The sequence below is a fragment of the Hyposmocoma kahamanoa genome, unplaced genomic scaffold (assembly GCF_003589595.1).
Source record: "Hyposmocoma kahamanoa isolate Upper Pololo Valley unplaced genomic scaffold, ASM358959v1 66, whole genome shotgun sequence".
Classification (NCBI taxonomy): Eukaryota; Metazoa; Arthropoda; class Insecta; order Lepidoptera; family Cosmopterigidae; genus Hyposmocoma; species Hyposmocoma kahamanoa.
In genome coordinates this window covers 23,826,077-23,846,152 of record NW_020653854.1, presented here as the reverse complement: position 1 = coordinate 23,846,152, position 20,076 = coordinate 23,826,077, and the positions used below count along the sequence as shown (strand labels likewise).

At 36.5% G+C, this 20,076-nt stretch overlaps 2 protein-coding genes across 5 annotated transcripts in view; one reads left to right on the top strand and one right to left on the bottom strand.

Moving 5' to 3' along the window:
- The first annotated feature begins 321 nt into the window (after positions 1-321).
- Positions 322-1,988, top strand: LOC113231745 (inhibitor of growth protein 2-like). Its single transcript, XM_026466244.1, has one exon. The coding sequence runs from the start codon at positions 661-663 to the stop codon at positions 1,624-1,626; it is 966 nt and encodes a 321-aa protein (XP_026322029.1). The 5' UTR covers positions 322-660; the 3' UTR covers positions 1,627-1,988.
- A 596-nt stretch (positions 1,989-2,584) lies between these two features.
- The window catches only part of LOC113231846, a 143,917-nt gene continuing 126,425 nt past the window's right edge, over positions 2,585-20,076 (bottom strand). For 3 of the 4 annotated variants that reach the window (XM_026466381.1, XM_026466382.1, XM_026466383.1), the window contains exons 2-7: positions 13,219-13,415; positions 10,877-11,005; positions 9,675-9,794; positions 8,188-8,350; positions 5,952-6,080; positions 4,483-4,845 (exon numbers count right to left, since the gene is read on the bottom strand). In XM_026466381.1, coding sequence (XP_026322166.1) covers positions 4,599-4,845; positions 5,952-6,080; positions 8,188-8,350; positions 9,675-9,794; positions 10,877-11,005; positions 13,219-13,415 — 985 coding nt within the window. In that variant the 3' untranslated portion in view covers positions 4,483-4,598. Of the gene's footprint in view, positions 4,324-4,482; positions 4,846-5,951; positions 6,081-8,187; positions 8,351-9,674; positions 9,795-10,876; positions 11,006-13,218; positions 13,416-20,076 lie in introns of those variants that run through there. The other variant, XR_003310580.1, reaches the window with a different exon arrangement.

Here is a 20,076-nt window from a genome sequence, read left to right as displayed (position 1 = left end):
AAAGACGCGAATTGAAATTTACATGGCAAGATTTCATTTCTCTCCTAGCGCATCTTTGGTGGAAATGGTCTGGATTGATGACGATGGGCAAGGCCAGAATTGATATATTTGTTGATGTAATATTGAATCGTTTAGCTGCACATAGAATATTATAATCTGCAACGGCAATATAATAATAATATTATTATTGGCAATTTTTGGTGGAAATAGGCCGGCGAGTTTCCATTCTCGTCTCGCCTCGCCGTTGGAAATCCGCCTTAAAAAGAATTTAAATTAAACTTCAAAATTATACTCAAAAATTATTGACATACATTTTTAAAACAGCTCGGCAATGCCCTGACGTATTTGCAGTTCTTGGATAAAAAACATTCAACGAAATGACATGACGTGATACGAAATGGCATGGAGTCTTGTTTTTATGTCAATGTCAAAATATCACAGTGCTTAATAGTGTACGTACACCCGTACAGGCGTACACCCTACCCAAGTTGAGTGGATATGGCTGAGTTATTGATCGACAAGTGCTAAATAATTGGTTCACATATATAGAATTATATACTTCGTATACCTATGTTCCTGTTACCCATCTTGGTTGTTTACGCGTGTGCAGCTTAATTATTCTCTTATGTGTTATGGTGAATCTGTGTTAAACTATTGAAGATGTTGAATCAAACACAAACGGAGGCGTTGCTCTCAGCAAACTACGTGGAAAACTATTTGGATTGTGTTGAAAACTTACCAAACGATCTACAACGACATTTGTCGCGTTTGCGGGAACTTGATGTTAATTACAGAGAATGCGTTAGGGATGCTCAAACCCAGATGGTGTTGTGCGCTGGTAATAACACCGAAGAACGCAAGCGTGCAAGAGCTGCTGTACGCCTGCAAGCTTCGCTCGTGCAAGCTCAAGAAATCGGTGATGAGAAACTTCAAATTGTTCAAATCATCCAAGACTTTATTGACAACAAACAAAGGTCTTTGGATGCTGATCATAAAAAGCTTATATCTTGCCTTGAAGTAAACACAAACGGTAATGCAAAAAAAGAGCCCACACCACCATCAGACACTGTCAATGAGAAAGATTCGGGTTCACCTCAGACACCGCAGCAGCATGTACCTCCGCCGCCACCCCCAGAGAGAGCTGTCGAAAAAGAAAAAGATAAAGGTGACAAAGACAAATCAGGTGGTGAGCGATGGTCGAAGCGAGCGCGGCGGTCGCGTACCAACGTCGCCGGTACCAACACCGATGGCGCTGACAGCAGTGAGCGTGACAGTGAACGCCCTGTGCAGAATTGTACTCTCAAAAAAGGCAAGAAGAAGAAGCGCAAAGCACGTCAAGTGGCACAGAGGTCAGAGACGCCGCCCGAGGAGGCAGACGCCATTGACCCAGACGAGCCACGCTATTGCCTTTGTGACCAGATCTCATTCGGTGAGATGATCCTTTGTGACAATGATCTCTGCCCAATAGAGTGGTTCCACTTCTCCTGCGTATCTCTCACCACTAAACCCAAAGGAAAATGGTTCTGCCCCAAATGTCGTGGGGACAGACCTAATGTAATGAAACCAAAAGGCCAATTCCTTAAAGAACTTGAGCGGTACAATAGGGAGAAGGAAGAAAAAGCCTAGAAATAGTGACAGTGATGTATTCATTATCATGGAGGCGAAAGACCTTTGAATGGGAACTAAACCTATTTAGTTAACAGCCCTTTAGTGTAACAATGGCCATTGAGTTATATTTAAATATTTCAAATGGAGGAACACTATGCTCCTGATTCATTAAAATTCTCTTTTTAAATGTTAAGCACTTACTATGTACGTACTCGTGTACTACTTATCCTTTATTCTACATTGTATATCTACATCAGTATCACTTGTATAATTTCCCAGTCTAATATAAAGGAAAGGTGACATAGCTTTTAGCATTTTTATTTCCTTATCCAATATTTATTTTATCATAATTTACACATACACAAACAGAAAACAGAGTAATCTACTAAGACCTGAATTTAACACTTCTTTTTCCTTTAAAAGAAATTAAACCTGATTAATTTTTTATCTCATTATTACGAAATTGGAGAACTCTTGTAATGTAATAAATACTTTTGAAAACATTATTCCCAAGGGGGTGGAGACCTGTTGTCCTGAAGTATGGGCCTTGAGCCTAGTTTCATCATGGCATCCTTGGCATAATAGGGAGACCCCTATTATGTTTAATAAGTTAAATTGTGGCAAGAAATAAATCAATGTATTATTATTATCTATCTATTCTAGACTGGAGCATCCCCCAAGGCCGAAAATGTAAAATGTTTTTAAAAGGAATAGGCGATATTCTCTGGCCATGGCACTGTTGTTCAAGAGCCGGCGAACAAATCATGCCGTATTATTATTGTTATTAATTTGTCACAAGATGTTGAAGTCGCATTCATGTTGTAGCAAAAAAAACAAGATATTTTAACTCAAATTTGTATTTTATTTTTTTTCTTATAATAACAATATTAAATAAGCTTAATAATTAAAGTATATAATAGATTAATTAGGCGTGGCACTTAACTACAGATTATAAAAAAATTACATTCCTTATGATTTTGAATAACTTGGCCAATAAATGCCTTGTAGCTCAATGCCTTCATCACAAACTTATAAACTGTTAAATATTGTATCTACCATTAGGTTTAGTCTAAGAAGTTTATATATGCGGACTACATCCATTAACACTACACTCTTGCCTCCTACTAAATTGTCTTTTGTGAGCACAATTATTTTAGTGTATTACAGAAAAAGCAACCACAAAATACACATGGACGCGATGACTGTATATTTTGGCATCTCCGTTTGGCTCTTTCACCAAAATAATGATATGATTGATATAACTCCCATTATTTTTAAAATATTAAAATTTACGATTCCGTTCCAACTGTTTTGTACAAAAGTAAACATTTATTAATGTTAAAATAAACAAAAAATATCACATTTCGGCCTATACACCTAGGATACGTGTTTTATGTACTCTTAATAACGTACTTATTCTAAATTTTCTCATGAAAAAATAAAACCATAGATAATTTAATTTAAGAGTACTAAATAGAAAGAGGGGTAATCCTACTGAGCCGAAATCAATATTATAGATAATTAGTTTAAATTTTTTCTTTACATCAGAATAATGTTAGGTATGATCGAGTAACGACTAGAATCCTAATAATATAATGAGCATTACGACACTGTTACAACTGATGTTAAAAACAAGCAAAAATATTTATAAGACAAACATCTCATTCGCGTCGAAATGATGTTCTCAATCAAACATACATTCATTCGGCGCCAATTATTGCTACATACTGATTATTACTGTATAGACAATTTAAACATTATTGTAGGTACATACTTAGTTATTTAAAGGAAAAAAATTGTCTTTCATTTTCGATATTTACAAAATATGAAATCGATTGAATGTTACAATGACGTGTGTACATAAAATGGAAACTACTTGGATAAATGCGGAAATGGTTAATTAACTTGCTGCTCTATATACCAAACGCAAGCCTATCTCAGACGACCAATCCTCATGCATCTTTATTTATATACACTTTTTGTGTAAGTATTCCACTAGTTTCTTGTTAGCAATCATTGACGCAAAGATCGAAACTTAAAGAAAAATTCCTTCGTTCTGATTGGACTGGAACCAGCCAGTCAGAAAAAAGCTATTAATTTTCCTGAACAACATTTCAAATTAAACGTTAAATTAAATGGTCGTCCTTTTATTTAAGATGATATATTATTTAGAAGAAAACAATCCTTATGATTGAGGGTTTGGATCAGTATAGTAAATTACAGGTGCTTTTTTTTCACAATTGTTATTAAAATCAAAATTAAATCTGTTTTCAGTAAAATTTTCTATCTACGGTATTTAAGGTATTTTCCCTCCGTGTGGCATAGCCGTGAGACGCCTTGTTTATTTTATTGTTTACAAAAGTGTCGTTTTTATTTAGGCGTGTTAATTTCTCGTATGTCTTTTATCATTACGGGTATAAAATGTAGATGTTGGGAATTGTTTGAGGAGTAACTGTTAAAGTATCATCGTCTGTAATAGGCTTAATAGTTCGGTTTTATGTGTTTTAAAGTTTCCAAATTAGGAAGTTTAAATAGAGGTGAGCGCGTGGTAGGGGAAGACAAATGTGATCAGTTTGAGCAGGCACGTATTACAATGTAAGAAGCGTGATTTTAAAGTGATAAAATTTTACTAGTTTTTATGGATACCATCAGCGTTCAACTAATCCAGCCAGTAAGGTTTTTACGGTCATTCTGAGACTAATGTTCACTACCTAATTTCTGTGGCAATTTTTATCATTTAAAAATTCAGTATATTATCGTGATTATTAAATAATATTTCATTATAAAATACTCGAATATAAAATAATATTGCACAATAAACAATCGAATACGTAAATAATAAAAATTGCCACGGAAATTAGGTAGTGAACACTAGTAGTAGATTTTCTGACAGTAATCTGAACGGCAACAGTGCTTATGCATCCCTTGCACATACATGAAGTAATTGTTTTAAATATAGAATATAACAACTGACTTCAGCTATACATAAATTAACCTTTGCCCTCATCGGGTATAGTTATAGATACTGTGTTTGGTCTAGTCTGTATATTATCTGAGATCTTGTGAGCGGTTGCAGGGAAAGGCGCACTGCGACTTATTTCGTCTGTAGTAGTGAGTTTGCATTCGACGACTCTGTAGTTGCAGTTTGGCGAGCCGCAGTCGAAATCCGGACGAGTTATGATTGCATTCGGGATATTGTCGTTCTGATTCCTTGATTCCTCTTTGAAAGGAGGACAACTGTAACAATAGACAGACAAATTTGTAAAAACGAGTAAGTTATAATAATAATAAGGCGAGTATACGTATTCTAATTAGTTAGTTAGTACCTATTGAATGCAGCGGTTTTCCTGTAAAATTTCAAAGGAAAGTTTGTTTGTTTCTAACGTGAAAATTTTTAGAAATCGTGTTTTCACTCCGTATACTACTTAGTGTATATCCCCAATTTAACTATATATTTTTTCCAAGGTGATTGATTCAACAATTTCACTGTTATGCAGAATCAATCCATCTTAAGGTTCATTTCATTTAAATCATTTCAGCCTGTTTGCACCTTCTGCTGAGCATAGGCCTCATCTCTATTGCGCCATTCTTTCCGGTTCCTTGCGAGTCGTGTTCAGTGTTTTCCAACTATGGCCTTAATGTCATCAATTCATAGGGCGGGTGGTCTGCCTCTTGGTCTTTTTGCATCTCTTGGGCACCATTCAGCAACGGCTTTCGTCCATCGTCCATCGTTCCTTCTAGCCAAGTGCCCCACGTCTACTACCTTTGTGCGACGTCGAATGTCTACATTGGGTATGTGGTCCAGCAGAGAAATTCCGAGCATGGCGCGCTCCATTGCCTTTTGTATTAGTCGAATCGTGTGCTTCTTTCGTGAGCGGTCATGTTTTGGAAGTGCCTATAAGTAAGTATAGGTAGGACACATTGGTTGAACACCTTGGTCTTCAGGCATTGACGGATCTTAGACTTGAACATATCTTCCAACCTATGGAAGGCAGCTCATCCTAATTGAGTTCGTCTCGTGATTTCGTTAAGCTGAGAAGCGGGGCCGAAGGTTAGACAATGACCGAGATAGATGTAGTCGTTCACTACCTCTATAGGCCAGTTGCCTATATTTATATTATGTGTAGGACCCGTAAAGTTGGTGATAACTTTGGTTTTGGTCATGTTCATCCTTAGGCCCACCCTCATCGATGCTTGGTGCAGATCTTGAAGCATGCTTTGCAACTGTTCGGTTAATGTTAAGGTAGTAACCTCCCTCCCCTCCCTCCCTTAACCCTAACTAAACCTCTAAAGGTTACTTAATAAAGAAACACTAGTATAATATAATAATCAGTGTTATTTACCTCAAAGGTGGTGGGGTTGGTGAACGTGACAGTGGAAAACTGGCGACTTCTCTCGATATAGCCAGCGACTTGATGGACCCAAATGTTTGTTCCGGACTTAGAGGTGCTCCTAACACTGAAGCCATTCCCCTGCAACACAGATAAATATCATTTTACTAAAACCGTGACGTAATTTTACTTATCGAACAATAAAATCTATCTATAAAGGCACCATTGTATAAAACTATTTATCTAGAAAGCTGACGTGGGATTTTAAAGTAATGGCCCATTTGCACGGGGCCCATTGACGAGTCATACCACAAAGCCAGTCTTGTGAAAAGTGCGAAATTTTCAACACTACAGTCAGTATTACAATAAGTTTGTTTAAGATTCTTTTTTTAAATTTATTAAACGGCAATGCAAACTAGTGGAGTGGCCCAGAATGCACGCTCATACAAGGCCCATTAAGCCAATTCACGTGTGGTAGGGGAAGGTATTGGCCCGAAAAATTAGAAATCGTTCTAATTTTGTGGATTGTCTTCATCACTGGTCTGGAGACACTCCATAATGGACGGTTTCTATTTACACGACGCCAATTATGGCATGGCTTAATGGAATGGCTCGTCGATTGGCCCCGTGTAAACGATACTTAATTCTAGTGGCGCCATATAAAAAATATGCAGTGGTAACTAACTTTTCACCTGGGTAAATTTATTTTGTAAGCTACAAAGAAGAGCTTGTTCTAACTAATGCGGATATTGTAGATTTTTCATAATCATAATCTTATCATTTATTGCTTTATGTGGTACAAAGCTATTACTACACTCCAACATAAACCAGTGCACTGCAATTAACTTGCTTCACTGTGCTAATATTAATATTAATAGGTACACATAGATTCATGTCAACTTAACTTACTGTAGTATACACATACTATCATGTACTTTTACCATCGAATTACTCCTTTAAGTCATAGAAACAGTTCGAGATATAACTTTTCAAAATAACTTTTCAAAGCATTTGCGAATACGTAATTATTTTCAATGTTTCTATTCTAAGAGGTATTTGATAGATTCTTATTGCCATGTTGTGCATACCCGAGCGAACAATTTCTAAATTTGTAAAAGAACCAATCAATTTGTTTCGCGGTCTCAAACTAGCTACATAAGGATTATCACTTCCTTGTCCAAATAAATGCCTGTATTTTCTAACAAACTTACTAATTTTAAATACATATATATATATTGATGTCAAAGTCAAAACGTTGAAACTAGAAAAATGTGGTCTACAAGTATCTGTTTCCGTTATGTTTGTCAATACTCTCATGCATTTCTTCTGCAGAATAAAGAGGCTGCTGGCATGAGCACTATTACCCCATAAAATGACGCCATAAGTTAGCCAACGCATAGGCGTAATATGCAGACAAAGCGGTTTTTAAATTTGTACATTTTTTTATAATACTAAGTGGCGGGACAAACAAATCGTGCTTTTGGTGATAAGCGATATGTTATAACAGTTGCAGTGCCACTCAGAGCTTCAAATCACAAAGATCTGAGGGGCACTGTCACTGCGCCCGACACCCTGAGACATAAGTTGGCAAGTCCCATGTGCCTGTGATTTCACCAGAGTCTTTAACCCTTTGAAACCGGAAATGCAGTAGTGTTCACATTATTGCTTGGCGGCAGGAATAGGTAAGGCAGTACTTCCCTGGACGAACTCTTTTATATAATGTATGTAAGGTCATAAGTAAGTCGATATATTTTAACATTGATTCTCGATTTTATTGATCGTGTCCCATTGTTGCTTCAAGAAGTTTATATGTGTCATTCCAATCAAACGTAGCCTTATCCTAAGTAGTTTAACTTTGTTATTTTTTATCGAGTTCTTAGGTTTTCGCGATTGTTACACATAGGAAATGAAACTATTTTTCCGGATTTAAATTGTGTATATTTGTTTTTTGGTGGTGGACCATCTCAGTCAACCGTGACCATGGGACCTGTAAAGGGCCCGAAACGTCGGATTGTTTGAAAACACAAATATACGCGATTTATATCCGGAAAAATAGTTTCATTTCCTTTTTTTTTTTTAATTGAGCGGTAATGTTGTCAACTCTCAAAAGATGCGTAATCATAGTAATTCACACCTACCTCAGCAGTGGTCCCATTTAAATTTGAAGACATTACACCTTTAAGGGTGGCAAACTAGGGGATGACTTTTACGGTAAATTTTTTGACTGTATTTCTTTAATTATACTTACACGACCGAATCAGATGGCACGAGGAAAGGTAAAGGAGGGGGACAGGGTGCGTCAGCGCGGGCTGGTGATGCGGGCTCGGCTGATCGTGGACAGCGCGGAGTCTCGCCTTCTTCCACCATCCCCAACCAACTGCGTAACCAGCGCCATAGTCCCGTGGGACTACCTGTAATATGACGATAAAAAGTTTTGAATAAGTTTTTTTTATAGAGTATATTTTTTATTATTGTTATTGTATCTCTAGACATATGTATCGTATTGGAATTATCATAATATGTATATGGAGTTCTTAGGTTTTCGCGATTGTTACACATAAGAAATGAAACTATTTTTCCGGGTTTAAATCGCGTATATTTGTTTTTTCAAACAAACCAACCTTTCGGGGCTCTTTACAGGTTCCGTGGTGGTAAAGTCATCAATCAGTTATGTCTAATACTAATGCAAACCACCCTATTTTTTCACTATAGTTACAATAGTTATTAATTAAATACCTTATTTTTAATTTTATTGTAACAATATGAATTTTTATTAAGTTAAATTGATTATTAATTAATAATGGAAATTAGAATAAAGTAAAACATATTAATTAGTACTGCAGTCTTATGTCTGTTTCGGATTTTTCGTCAGAGGCAATACTGGCTCCCAAATTGGTGTTACGGAGAAACCATCTTTCTATTTTGTTTGAAAAACAAATATACGCGATTTAAATCCGGAAAAATAGTTTCCTTTCCATAATAAGTATGTTAAAGGGGTGTATTTTTATTAGCTACTTGTCTAGATGTAGTTTTATCGGGAATTCGGGTTCTTTTATATACGCCCCGTACACAGTGTGGAATGATGTTCACCCGCCTGTGCGAGACTGTCATATTGTCTCATTGCGTACTTTCCGTAAGAAGTATTTTACTCGTTGCTGTCTAGGCAAACCTTGGAGGTATTGTAGTGTAGCTGTGTGGATAGTGCTCTGTGTGTAGTACTAATATCTGTTTAGTGATTCGTGCTCATCCACAAAAAAACTCGTAACATCGATAAATCTGTACTCTTATTCGTAAGGCAGATTCCCCTGAGAATAATGAATGATACATTCTAGGGGTTGCTCTTTGTAAATAAACACTTGTATACATTTATCATTTACATTCATTTACAATAAGTATTTCAAATATCGCTTAAATCGAGACAACTAGCGAGAGCTAAATGAAGCGTATACGTCGTGAAGACAATTGTCAAGAACAGCTACTTTATTTTTATTCCTTGCTGTAATGTTATGTCTATCACAATTTTTTTCATAAAAATACCATTCTTTTTAACATGAATTAAATTTTCGTAAATGTAGTGTGACGGTAGCGTAAGAATGTTAATATTTTTCATTTAAAAGCCCTCTGGCGCCCAGATTGTAGAAATTTTACGACATTGTATTTTACATTGCTTATTTGTCAATTCATACAGACGTTTTATTTAAAAAAATTGCATAGGTACGGTAACATTGTACTTACGAGAATATTTTCTTGAATTTTGTGGACTGAGCGGGTAGAAATCACCATGAATAGGGCAATGGAAAGCTAATCTCCGTTGTCGACGTTGAGCTGCTCTCATTAGTATGCAAAGGACGACGCCTGAAATGAAGTTAAGAAGTTGGTAAGTATTTATACATTTCTTTGAACAAAATATTTACGTAGCTCCAACGAATAAACGCTTGAAGCTGTTAAAACAATGGAAGGGAAAGAAGAAAATCCTGTAGAAGACTTAGTAGTAGTAACATGCTACGTAACTCGGTTGTTCCATTTAAACACAGATATTTTTTAGGACAAATTGGACGTAGTTAAGCGAAAAGGATCCAGTACACAAAATTATCAAGAAATGAGTTATATGTACCAAACGGTTTCTAAACTGTAACCTCTTAGATCAGCAAAAAATCCAACATATAAAGATAAACAAATATATCTGGAGTTATATGATATTATAAGTTTTGAAAATAAAAGAAGAGTGAGAAACACTTAACTGCCATATCTCGAAAGTGACTGGATGTGCATTGGATCCTTTTTGTTTAACTACTTACGTCCAATTTAGGTTTAAGTGTTCCTATAAACAAAGTTATCAAAAAATACGACAATGTATTTAAAATGACGAATCTCGACATATTGAATGACTCGCTAGCTATCTTTAAAAATAACATTAAAAAATATTTTATTCAAAATTCTGACTGATCTGTTTTGAAGATTGTCATCATTATTTGTGAATGCATCATGTTGGCTTTCTTAATACAATAAATATTTAAAAAAAACATCTTTCGTCCTTCGGGATAGGCTAAGGCGTCTAAGCCATAGTGCCAGATTTTAGATTTAAATTTTTCTTTAACAATATAATTTATAGGCAAATTGCTAGTTTTTGACAACCACAAAAACACTTTACAACTAAACTACATGTCATTTTTAAGTAGTAAGGTAAGCCCGAGTAGGTATTTTCATCAAGTCGGGATATCCAAGGGTGGAGTTAATAAAATCATAAAATATGGAAATAAAACTTTCTGGGCAAACTAAGACGTCCTGTAATGAAGGCGGCTAGTCTAATATTTTCTTAAGAGCCGTCTATTAGTAGCAGTCGCTGAATGTTAAAAGCAGGACATGAAAAGAAAGCGTGTTCTAACATTTGGCCTTCTTAAGTTCTGCATTCAGTAGTTGTTTGAACAAATTCTTACCAGCAATAGTCATGAGAGCACCCGCGACGATGCAAACGGGGCCAAGTACTCTCGAGTTGCCTGTGAACGCGATCCGAGCCGCGTAATGATCTGGCTCCTCGTTCTCGCCACAACCGCGATATGATGCCGCTGCAACAATATAGAGTTACCGTTTAACAATTACAAGTCACTGGAAATACGTTTTTAATTGCACCTGTCATACGGCTGTAGGTTGGTTTAGTATACCACGAATGTTTTGTTTAAGTCGATTTTGTCTGTTTTCTAAAAATTTATTTGTTTCTTACGTCACTTTGTTTTTGAGGGTGTGACATGCATATTCTTATAAGGCAGTTTTGTGGGAAATTATAGCAAATGTCATGATAAAATTAAGTGCAAGTTTCAAAATGTTTTATTTTTGTTTTTTGTGTTTCATTAACCCTAAGAGTGCAATTTCGACTTTCTCCGCAATCTATGCGTTGATTGTCCATGTCCATTTATTTACAGATCCATTTATAAAAACACCTGTAATAAGTAGATCTCGTTGAATTTCACAATTTTAGGCGGCAATACTAAGACGCCATTATTAATTACCAAAACTAGCCGGAAGTGACGTATACATCTCTTGGTATTTTTCTAGTAAGGTGTAAAATGGGACAAAAAATTGTGGTTTTTGTAGTTACTGTTTTCATACAAATTTATTTTCAGTTTAATAAATATTATTACGTTTTGAGTTCAGTTTCCTTTATTTGTTATATGTTTAATTATACACTTCCGGACAGTTAATTCGAGCCACTACGCATTTTCAATATAAGTGCTTTAAGCTTAAACAATGTTTGATTGATCAAAAACTATTTTGCAATTTTGAAACTAGTATACTAAACGTCTTTTCCATAAGTCCTTGTTGGGAATTTAGATTTGCAAAACCGGGGAGGAAAGTTTTTCTTCGATAATATATTATATTAGGGGTTAAAGTATGAAATTGCCGTTTTATTGCAATAGGTTCTTTGAATTTTCATAGAATCTTCATGGTTTGAGGTTTTCGAATGAAACTTTTTTCAAATGGTTTCTGTGATTTTTTAATTTTTTTTTAATTTGAAACATTTGAATATCGACTTTCAATTGTTTTTGTTATTCAATTTAGACAAGAAAGATGGATACTGCGAAAATTCGAGTGATTTTTGAATACGAGTTCCGACGCGGAACTAACGCGGCAGAAACAGCCCGCAATATCAATGCTGCGTTTGGAGAGGGGTCTACTAATGAACGCACCGTGCGATTTTGGTTTAAACGCTTTCGTGATGGAAATTTCGACTTAAAGAACGAGTCACGAGGAGGACCGCCCACACAGGTGAATAACGATGAATTAAGAGAGATAGTGGAAGCCGATCCTAGTCAAACTACCCAGGAATTAGCGGCATGGTTTAACGTTACCTTACCCACAATATTGACTCACTTGCGTCAAATCAATAAAATAAAAAAATACGAAAAATGGGTGCCTCATGATTTGACTGATCTGCAGAAAGAAACGCGTGTTGAAACTTGTGTTGCCTTGTTGAACCGGTACAGAAATGAAGGAATATTGGATCGAATTGTAACATGTGACGAAAAGTGGATTCTTTATGATAACCGGAAAAGAAAAATGCAATGGTTGACCCCAGGTCAAATGCCACAACAGTGTCCTAAAGCAAAACTTACCAATAAAAAGGTAATGGTAACTGTTTGGTGGTCTCAGCATGGTGTTATTCACTATAGTTTTCTCCGATCTGGTCAAGCAATAACGGCAGATGTCTATTGTGCCGAACTCCGAACCATGTTCACAAAACTAGCAGTAAAACAGCCCCGACTCATGAATCGATCTTCACCATTATTGCTCCACGACAACGCGAGACCTCACACAGCACGAGAAACCATTTTGACCCTTCAGGAACTGCAGTTAGAAACCATTCGTCATCCTCCGTATTCACCAGACCTTGCTCCAACGGACTACCATTTTTTTCGTGATTTGGACAATTATCTACGTGACAAGAAGTTTTCTTCCCAGGAGGCAGTACAAAATGCTTTCACACAGTTTGTGCAGTCTAGATCGTCGGAGTTCTATCGCAAAGGCATTAATAACCTTCCCATTAGATGGCAGCAATGTATAGATAATAATGGCAACTATTTTGATTAAATAAATTTGTTAAAAATTTAAAAAATAAACAATTTAGATTTTCAGTACAAATCGGCAATTTCATACTTTAACCCCTATTATTATATATATAGATAGATAGTATATTATTATTAATCTTCAATAAATAAATAATAATAATGTAAAATAGGATATGTAAGTGTTTTTTTTTATTTTTCAAGTCCTAATAGCTTACCGGTGAGCACGCAACCAACAAGCATGAAGAGGAAACCGAATATCGGTAGCACTATTTGACAGTTGGCGGCAACGACGACTCCGGCGACCGCTAGCCCGCCTTCCACCTTTTCAACGCGCAGGCGTGAGATGGCTGGTGGACATCGCGGCTTGCCGATCGGCGCGCGCACCAACGGCTCGCCTGGCGGTGAAGTCGTCCTGCGTACAAGAAAAAAGAGAAGTTGAACAAACCGTTTATCAATGAACAAGAGCGATACTTTTAATAATTATTTAATTTAAATATAATTAGAACCTGTGCTTTGACCTTACAAATCTAAAACTTAATAGAAAACTAACAGACCTTAGTAAAAATAACGTCGACAGTGCACACTTCCAATTGTACATACGTATTATTTATTAAGAATTAATAATCTGGAGAGTGGGCACTAAATTCTTTTTTCTGTTAGCTAAACTGTCAGTAACGCACCTGTTTTCTGGTTTTAGCACACAATTCCACATTTCATCGACATTTTGTTTGAATATTCTTGTTTATTTGAACATAATATTTCCGTCTATTTTCGTGTAGGGCTAAGCCCTGTTTTTCACGCTTTGGACTTGGGTGGGTGGCAAGTTATATTTGTATTTGCTAATCATTTACAAGCACTTGCACAACCGGTTGGCTCGTGTAGGGACTAATATAATTCGGACAACCTTGAGGTTCATCACGGCGGTTATTTTTGCGCGGAGCCGTCGCCAATTGACTGTTTGTCGATTGACGCTTTCTTTGTCACGGATCTCACACATGTCACACCTTATTACTGTATTAGAGATCACTCACTATGTAGCAATGTCGCTCTGCTGGTAAAACTAACAGTAAGTAGTACGTAGTACCTACATTAATATTTTTTTATTATATTTTATGATACTAGTTACGGGACGAACAAGTCGTGCGTCTGTCCATAATAATTGCAATTGCTCAAAGGGCACTGCCACTGCGCTCGTCACCCTGAGACATAAGTTGAATTCTCATGCGCTTGTAATTTCACCAGTGTCCGTGCCCTGTCCTCGCAAAACTGTTACTTATTGTGATGTAATAGAAATGGTGGTGAAGTCCGGAAACAATTTCTAACTTGATTATCATACCGTTCAAAGCGTTTTTTAAAATAAAAATAGGTCTGCAGTGTGCATTTGACCTCCATGTCATCTGATGGAAAGTGACGATGAGATCGATAATGGAGCATGCACACTTAAATAATGCGTATTCACTCTCGCCTTGAAAAGGCCCAAGTTATAATGTTCAGGGAATAAATATGTAGGCAAGGAATTCCATCCATAGCCGTTCGCCATATAAATGTGGAAGCGTTTTGCTTATACCAAACGCAAATCGTACCATAAAGGACATTGGACTTTACACTGCAGATTTATATATTAAATACTAAGTAATTTACGATAAGACCTATTTAAAGCTAAAAGAGCAAATGTTCTCGATTTTCAATTTGAAGACTCGAGATTGACACTTTTAGTGAATGTTTTGTATTAGAACAACTAACGTTAGTTCTAAAGTCCCCGATAATTTGGTCACAATGACAAATGTAAAGATTCACTGGTGAGTGGAAGTTTTGGTATTTTGGAATCGCACGTGTGTTTGTTTAATGTATGTGGGTTGTTTGGATGCGAAAATGACCTTTTCCCCTACAGTTCATGAAACCTGCGATGGGCTCGACGTAATAAATTATGAAGGTCGGTGGCATTTTGCAAATACACGTTAGGATTACAAAGGTCGGAATAATGTAAGGGTAATTAAGTATCCGTCGGTTATCATCAGAGGCTTTAAATTTTTTACCGATATCGCCTGTATGACCTTTGAAAGAAGCCCAGCATGCTGATTTTGATTTAAATTGGAATCGAATCGATCGGGTAGTCTCGAAATCAGATTGGGTGTCCGAGCGAGAAGATGAACCTGATTCCTACTATCTCTTTCTAATTTGTGAGTTAAATCAACTATTTTTCCGATTTGAAATGTCAAAAGTTTCCGATCGGTCAGTTGTGAATGGCAATTATACGCCTCGACTCGGAAAAGACACAGTTTCCGATCGGGAGAAGCAATCAAAATCAAACTAGGTGTAAAACTAATGGATGGCGGGATGACTTAGACTGTTTTTCAAAGGGCTGGCTAGATGTTGCCCAAGACCGAGAATAATGGGAAAAGAGGGGGGAAGCCTTTACCCAGCAGTGGGATAGAACAGGCTTATAAAAAGATGACTGTATATCCGTCCAGTAAATGGATATCAAAATTTTTGACCAATTTCGATACCGGTAAAAAATAGAAGTGACGAAAAAAAAATTACGATCAGCTCCGGTTCCAGCTACAGAATTCACATAATCTTGAACTAAAAAAAGCGTTTAAAATAACAAACGAAACACAAAACCGCTAATCTGTAATAGTTTAGTTTTATGGGACCATACGATTTGGCCGTAAACTCAACAGAGAGATGTACGAAGACGTGAAAAACGTTTGACTCATTAAAGTCCCTGTAACGAAAGGCAGAAGAACTAAAGTTTTTTTTTATGAACAACGCACGATTCGGTCAGAGGTCGTTCAGAGAACGCTATCGAGCAGTTTAGAACTCTAGCAATTTTTTCTCTGTTATACATGCGATTATGGAAATCAACGACATTTTTTCTTAATTAGCGGAATCTATTGTTATTGTTTCTTCGAAAATATTTTACTTAGAATGTAAAGCTCACAGAATCTTCGCCTACAACCATAAAGTAAATTTTTACGAGAGAGTTAACTTTTCGAAGTTCGATTTAAAACCCATATAAGCTTTTATTGACACTCTACTTGATCGTGTTTAAGATTTTACTCAACATTGGTATATTTTAGTCAAAAGTGGTACTAAAATGCCATTGTAAAAAGTTTTGTCAAAAACAGTGGCGAAGGCACTGTTTGACGCCATTGGCTTGTCTAAGAAATCTATTCGAATGGAAAATGGTTTTAGATATTTATTTTTCAAATGCAAATTCACTTGCAAAAAATATATAAGGTAGGTATTGTAAAACTTATGTAGTGAGTATTGAATATTAAAATTTTTTTTCGGATTCAAAAAACATTTTTTCTTTTTTGTTCTTTTTTAACAAACCAATATTTAAGGTTCTCTATAGGACACATATTCAAAAACCATATAAAATACATAAATAAATATACTCATTTACAACAACGTGTTGACAAATTGTGAAATCTAATGTAGCTAAACAAAATTGCTGTGTTCTGGTATAAGGTCAATGATAATAATGAAAACATGTAGCAGTGAATCAAGTATTGCATATTCATTGTCATGATGACATTTTAATTTTTAATAGCAATTAGGTATACATAGAACTAAAACATCAAAACTGAGAGAAAATTTTCATAATGTGGAATTTAAGTTTGTTTTTGAATAATTGGAATGACTGATAACGTATTGCGTTACAAATAATTTTGTACCAAACTTAATCAATACACGCAAATATATACACATTGGTACACATACATATAATGAAATAAAAAAAAGAGATTATTACAAAGAGAGTTTAGCAAGATAGTGCGGTCGCAATCCGTCTCACACACACACACATCGAACACGTGTCATCTTAGAATGTTTTGTGGTATGATACATCTCAGACAGACAAAGCGTTCCTTAACGAAATGTTCTATGATTATTCTTTATGAATATTTTTTCTCCAGGCCGACACAGATGATGACTAAAGTTAAATTAAACTTTGCCCGACATGCGGTACGTGTCTGAAATGTAGCTGGCACGTAGTGCTGCGTGATTTGGCACGTTTTGTGTCGTCGAATCTCACAGTCTATTTTATATAAAAGACAGATTTATAGTTGTAGCTATTAAATGCGAATTATTGAGGGGATTTTAACATTTTAGTACTTTCAACCTTGGTAGCCTAATGGATTGAGCTATTGCTTCTCCAGCAGAGGCCGTGTGTTCGAATTCGCGAGTGCCTTTAAATCGTTTTCAGTAATTGCAGGATTTTTACTACGCTATAACTTCTTATTATTTGCCTGATATGCCATTTGACAGTTCCATATCTTTCTACAGTAGTTTTCATTGTAGTGACCATCCCTACCGACCCTTAGGATATACGAGAAGGGCACTATAACCTGCGCGCGCACAGGAACCTTATAAGTTCAGGTTCTGACCCCAGATCAGCCAGTGTACATGGTTGTCACAGACCTCTGTCACTTGACTTCATCCGGTTCTCGAGAGGCTAGTGCCTCGGGTGAGCCGTCCCGGGTGCACGTACAGTACCCACCCTACTTTCCAGTTAGATACTGGAGTTGTAGACACGCTCACTTATCGACGCCAAAAAAAGGCGTCTCTCCAGTTTCCAAAAATCTAAGCGGCTGGAGGAACCGGAGGATATCTAGCTTATCCTCTATTAGCACTCCGGGCTAGTGCCGGAGATGTCAGTCGCAGTGTCCTGCGACGATGTCCGGACATAGCTTCCAACTTAAAGGGCAACTCACGTGTCCCGCGCGTCTCCTCGCTTTAGACCCTCAAGTAGACCGCTACTAAGACGCGCTTGCTGCGCGCGACACAGACGCCCCGGCCACATGCAACCGGGGCAGACAAACATGTCCGCTCTGCATCTTACCACAAACCCCAGCGATTCCATACCCAAGTCCAGGTCCGCCAGAGACGCCCGTGAAGCGTATTACTGGCGGAGGGCTTGGCCCGGACGCCCGCTGTACCCTGGTCTTGCCGTCGAGCCCGTAGTCTCTCCGGAAAACCCTATCTCTCGGGTCAGTAGATAATGTCACGGGTTGACAATAGTAACGCCGCAAGAAATCGACACGATTGTGGTCGTCGATAGCGAAAAAGAGTAGATAGATATATGTCTGTCAACTGTCGCTGGCCTTTCACCCGTTGCCATAGGGCGTGTAACTGAAATATCGGGAAAATAATAAGACGTCACAACACGGTAAGAAACCTGTGATTAGTCAAGAACCAAAAAAGTTTTAATTTTTAACGCCTGTGCTTTAACACAGGTTGAAATTCTTATTTATTAGCAACCATAAGAATAAATTTTTAGATTTATGAGAATTCAGAGTTATTTGTGGGGTGCACGAAAGGAGCCTTCACACATGACGTATCATTCGTTTCCTTTCTTATACGGTTGTCACACCCTGGGCAAAAATTCTAAATGATTATGTTAACTAATACAATTGAATTGAAAAGGAAAGTACGCTTCCTTGTTGCTCGAAGTTTCGAATAAACATCGAAGCTCATTTTGCTCTCGGCCTTTGTTTGCATTTTGAACGATGTTTACGAAGTTTCATTTTGTATTCAAGTTCATTCGTTGCAATTAATTGGAAGGGCAATTTGTGTAATGGACTAGAAGGTACAGCCTACCACACAGGAACTAGTTTTACTTTATAGTAAGTAGGGTTCGGAATTATTAAGATGTGCAGGGGGCTAAACATGGCAGAATCATATTAGGATTAATTGACAATTCATGGATGTCTCCATGGAATACTGTCAAATAGATGAATTGGTTTTTTGTTTTATTTTAAAAATTTATAATATGAATCCGATATTTATGTTGGCTGATTCATAGTTGCGTCTCTTTAATTTTTGAGTAAAAATTACAGTGAGAAAAGTCAATACATGTGAAGAAAACTCTTTGGGAAAATGATTTGGTAGTTGTAAAATTTTTCGTCCTTCGGGACCGACTAAGGCGTCTAATTGGGCATACTGCCAGATCTTAGAATGTAATTTTCTTCAATAGTTTAATTTTCTGGCACTTTTTCGCTCATAACGTCTTTAGTTTACGACTTTTTTGATATTGACATTTAACATTTAAAATCTCCGATACAAACACGTGACACGACATTGCTAGCAGTAGCATTTTAACATTATACTAATCTCAGTACAGAGTACTAAAAAAACCGACCTCAAAAGTCATTCATCCCCTAGTTTGCCACCCTTAGAGATGGAATATTTTCTTCAAATTTAAATTGGACTACCACTGAGGTATTCTTTTTCTATTTCCAACATAAAAGAATCATCAAAATAGGTTCACAAATTTACAGTTATCGCGTAACATACATAAAAAAACAGTGGAATAGAGATCTCGTCCTTTTTTGAAGTCGGTTTATTATCAACTTGAATCCTGCTTTATAGTACCTTGTACCTGTTATAGAAGATTTAAACTTATGTGGAGACGTGTGCAGTGAAAGACGAGAGCTGATAAATAAGTAAGGAACTAAGTTGAAAGCTAGTGTTGTTTATAATCTCTATTAAGTAAATGGGTGCAGACAACAAATTATACGAACTTGAATGTTTGCATGAACTGTAAGGCAATTTATTAAACGATGTGTGAGTTTCTCAATGGGCCAAGTTTATTTTAATTTAAATTCCTATTCAATTTAAATATACATCTTTATTTCATAGACAAGTAATATACATTTGAAACTGTCGCACTCTACTACTCATTCGTAAGGCAGATTTCTCCTGAGAAAAATGGTGACCGTCAGGCCATCTGGCACTGAGTGTATATATCAAAAATTGTTACTTATTTGCAACCTTTTCTAAATAATTGCTACCTTTGATATATTCTGAGAAATCAAAAAAAAAAATTGAGCAGCCATTCTGGCGTCAGGATGGCTGGTCACCACTTTGTTCAGCATGAAGGGAGCAGATTTTCAGAACGTATTACCAATAATTGCTATCTATTTGCTACCTTCACGAATTAAAGGTATACGCTTCCTATCTACATTAGTTAAAAAATGTAACCGACAAACAAACATAACATAACAAAGGGCAGGCGTTGGTACTTCTTTGTAAAATTTTCAATCGTTTATATTTTTTAAACTAATGTA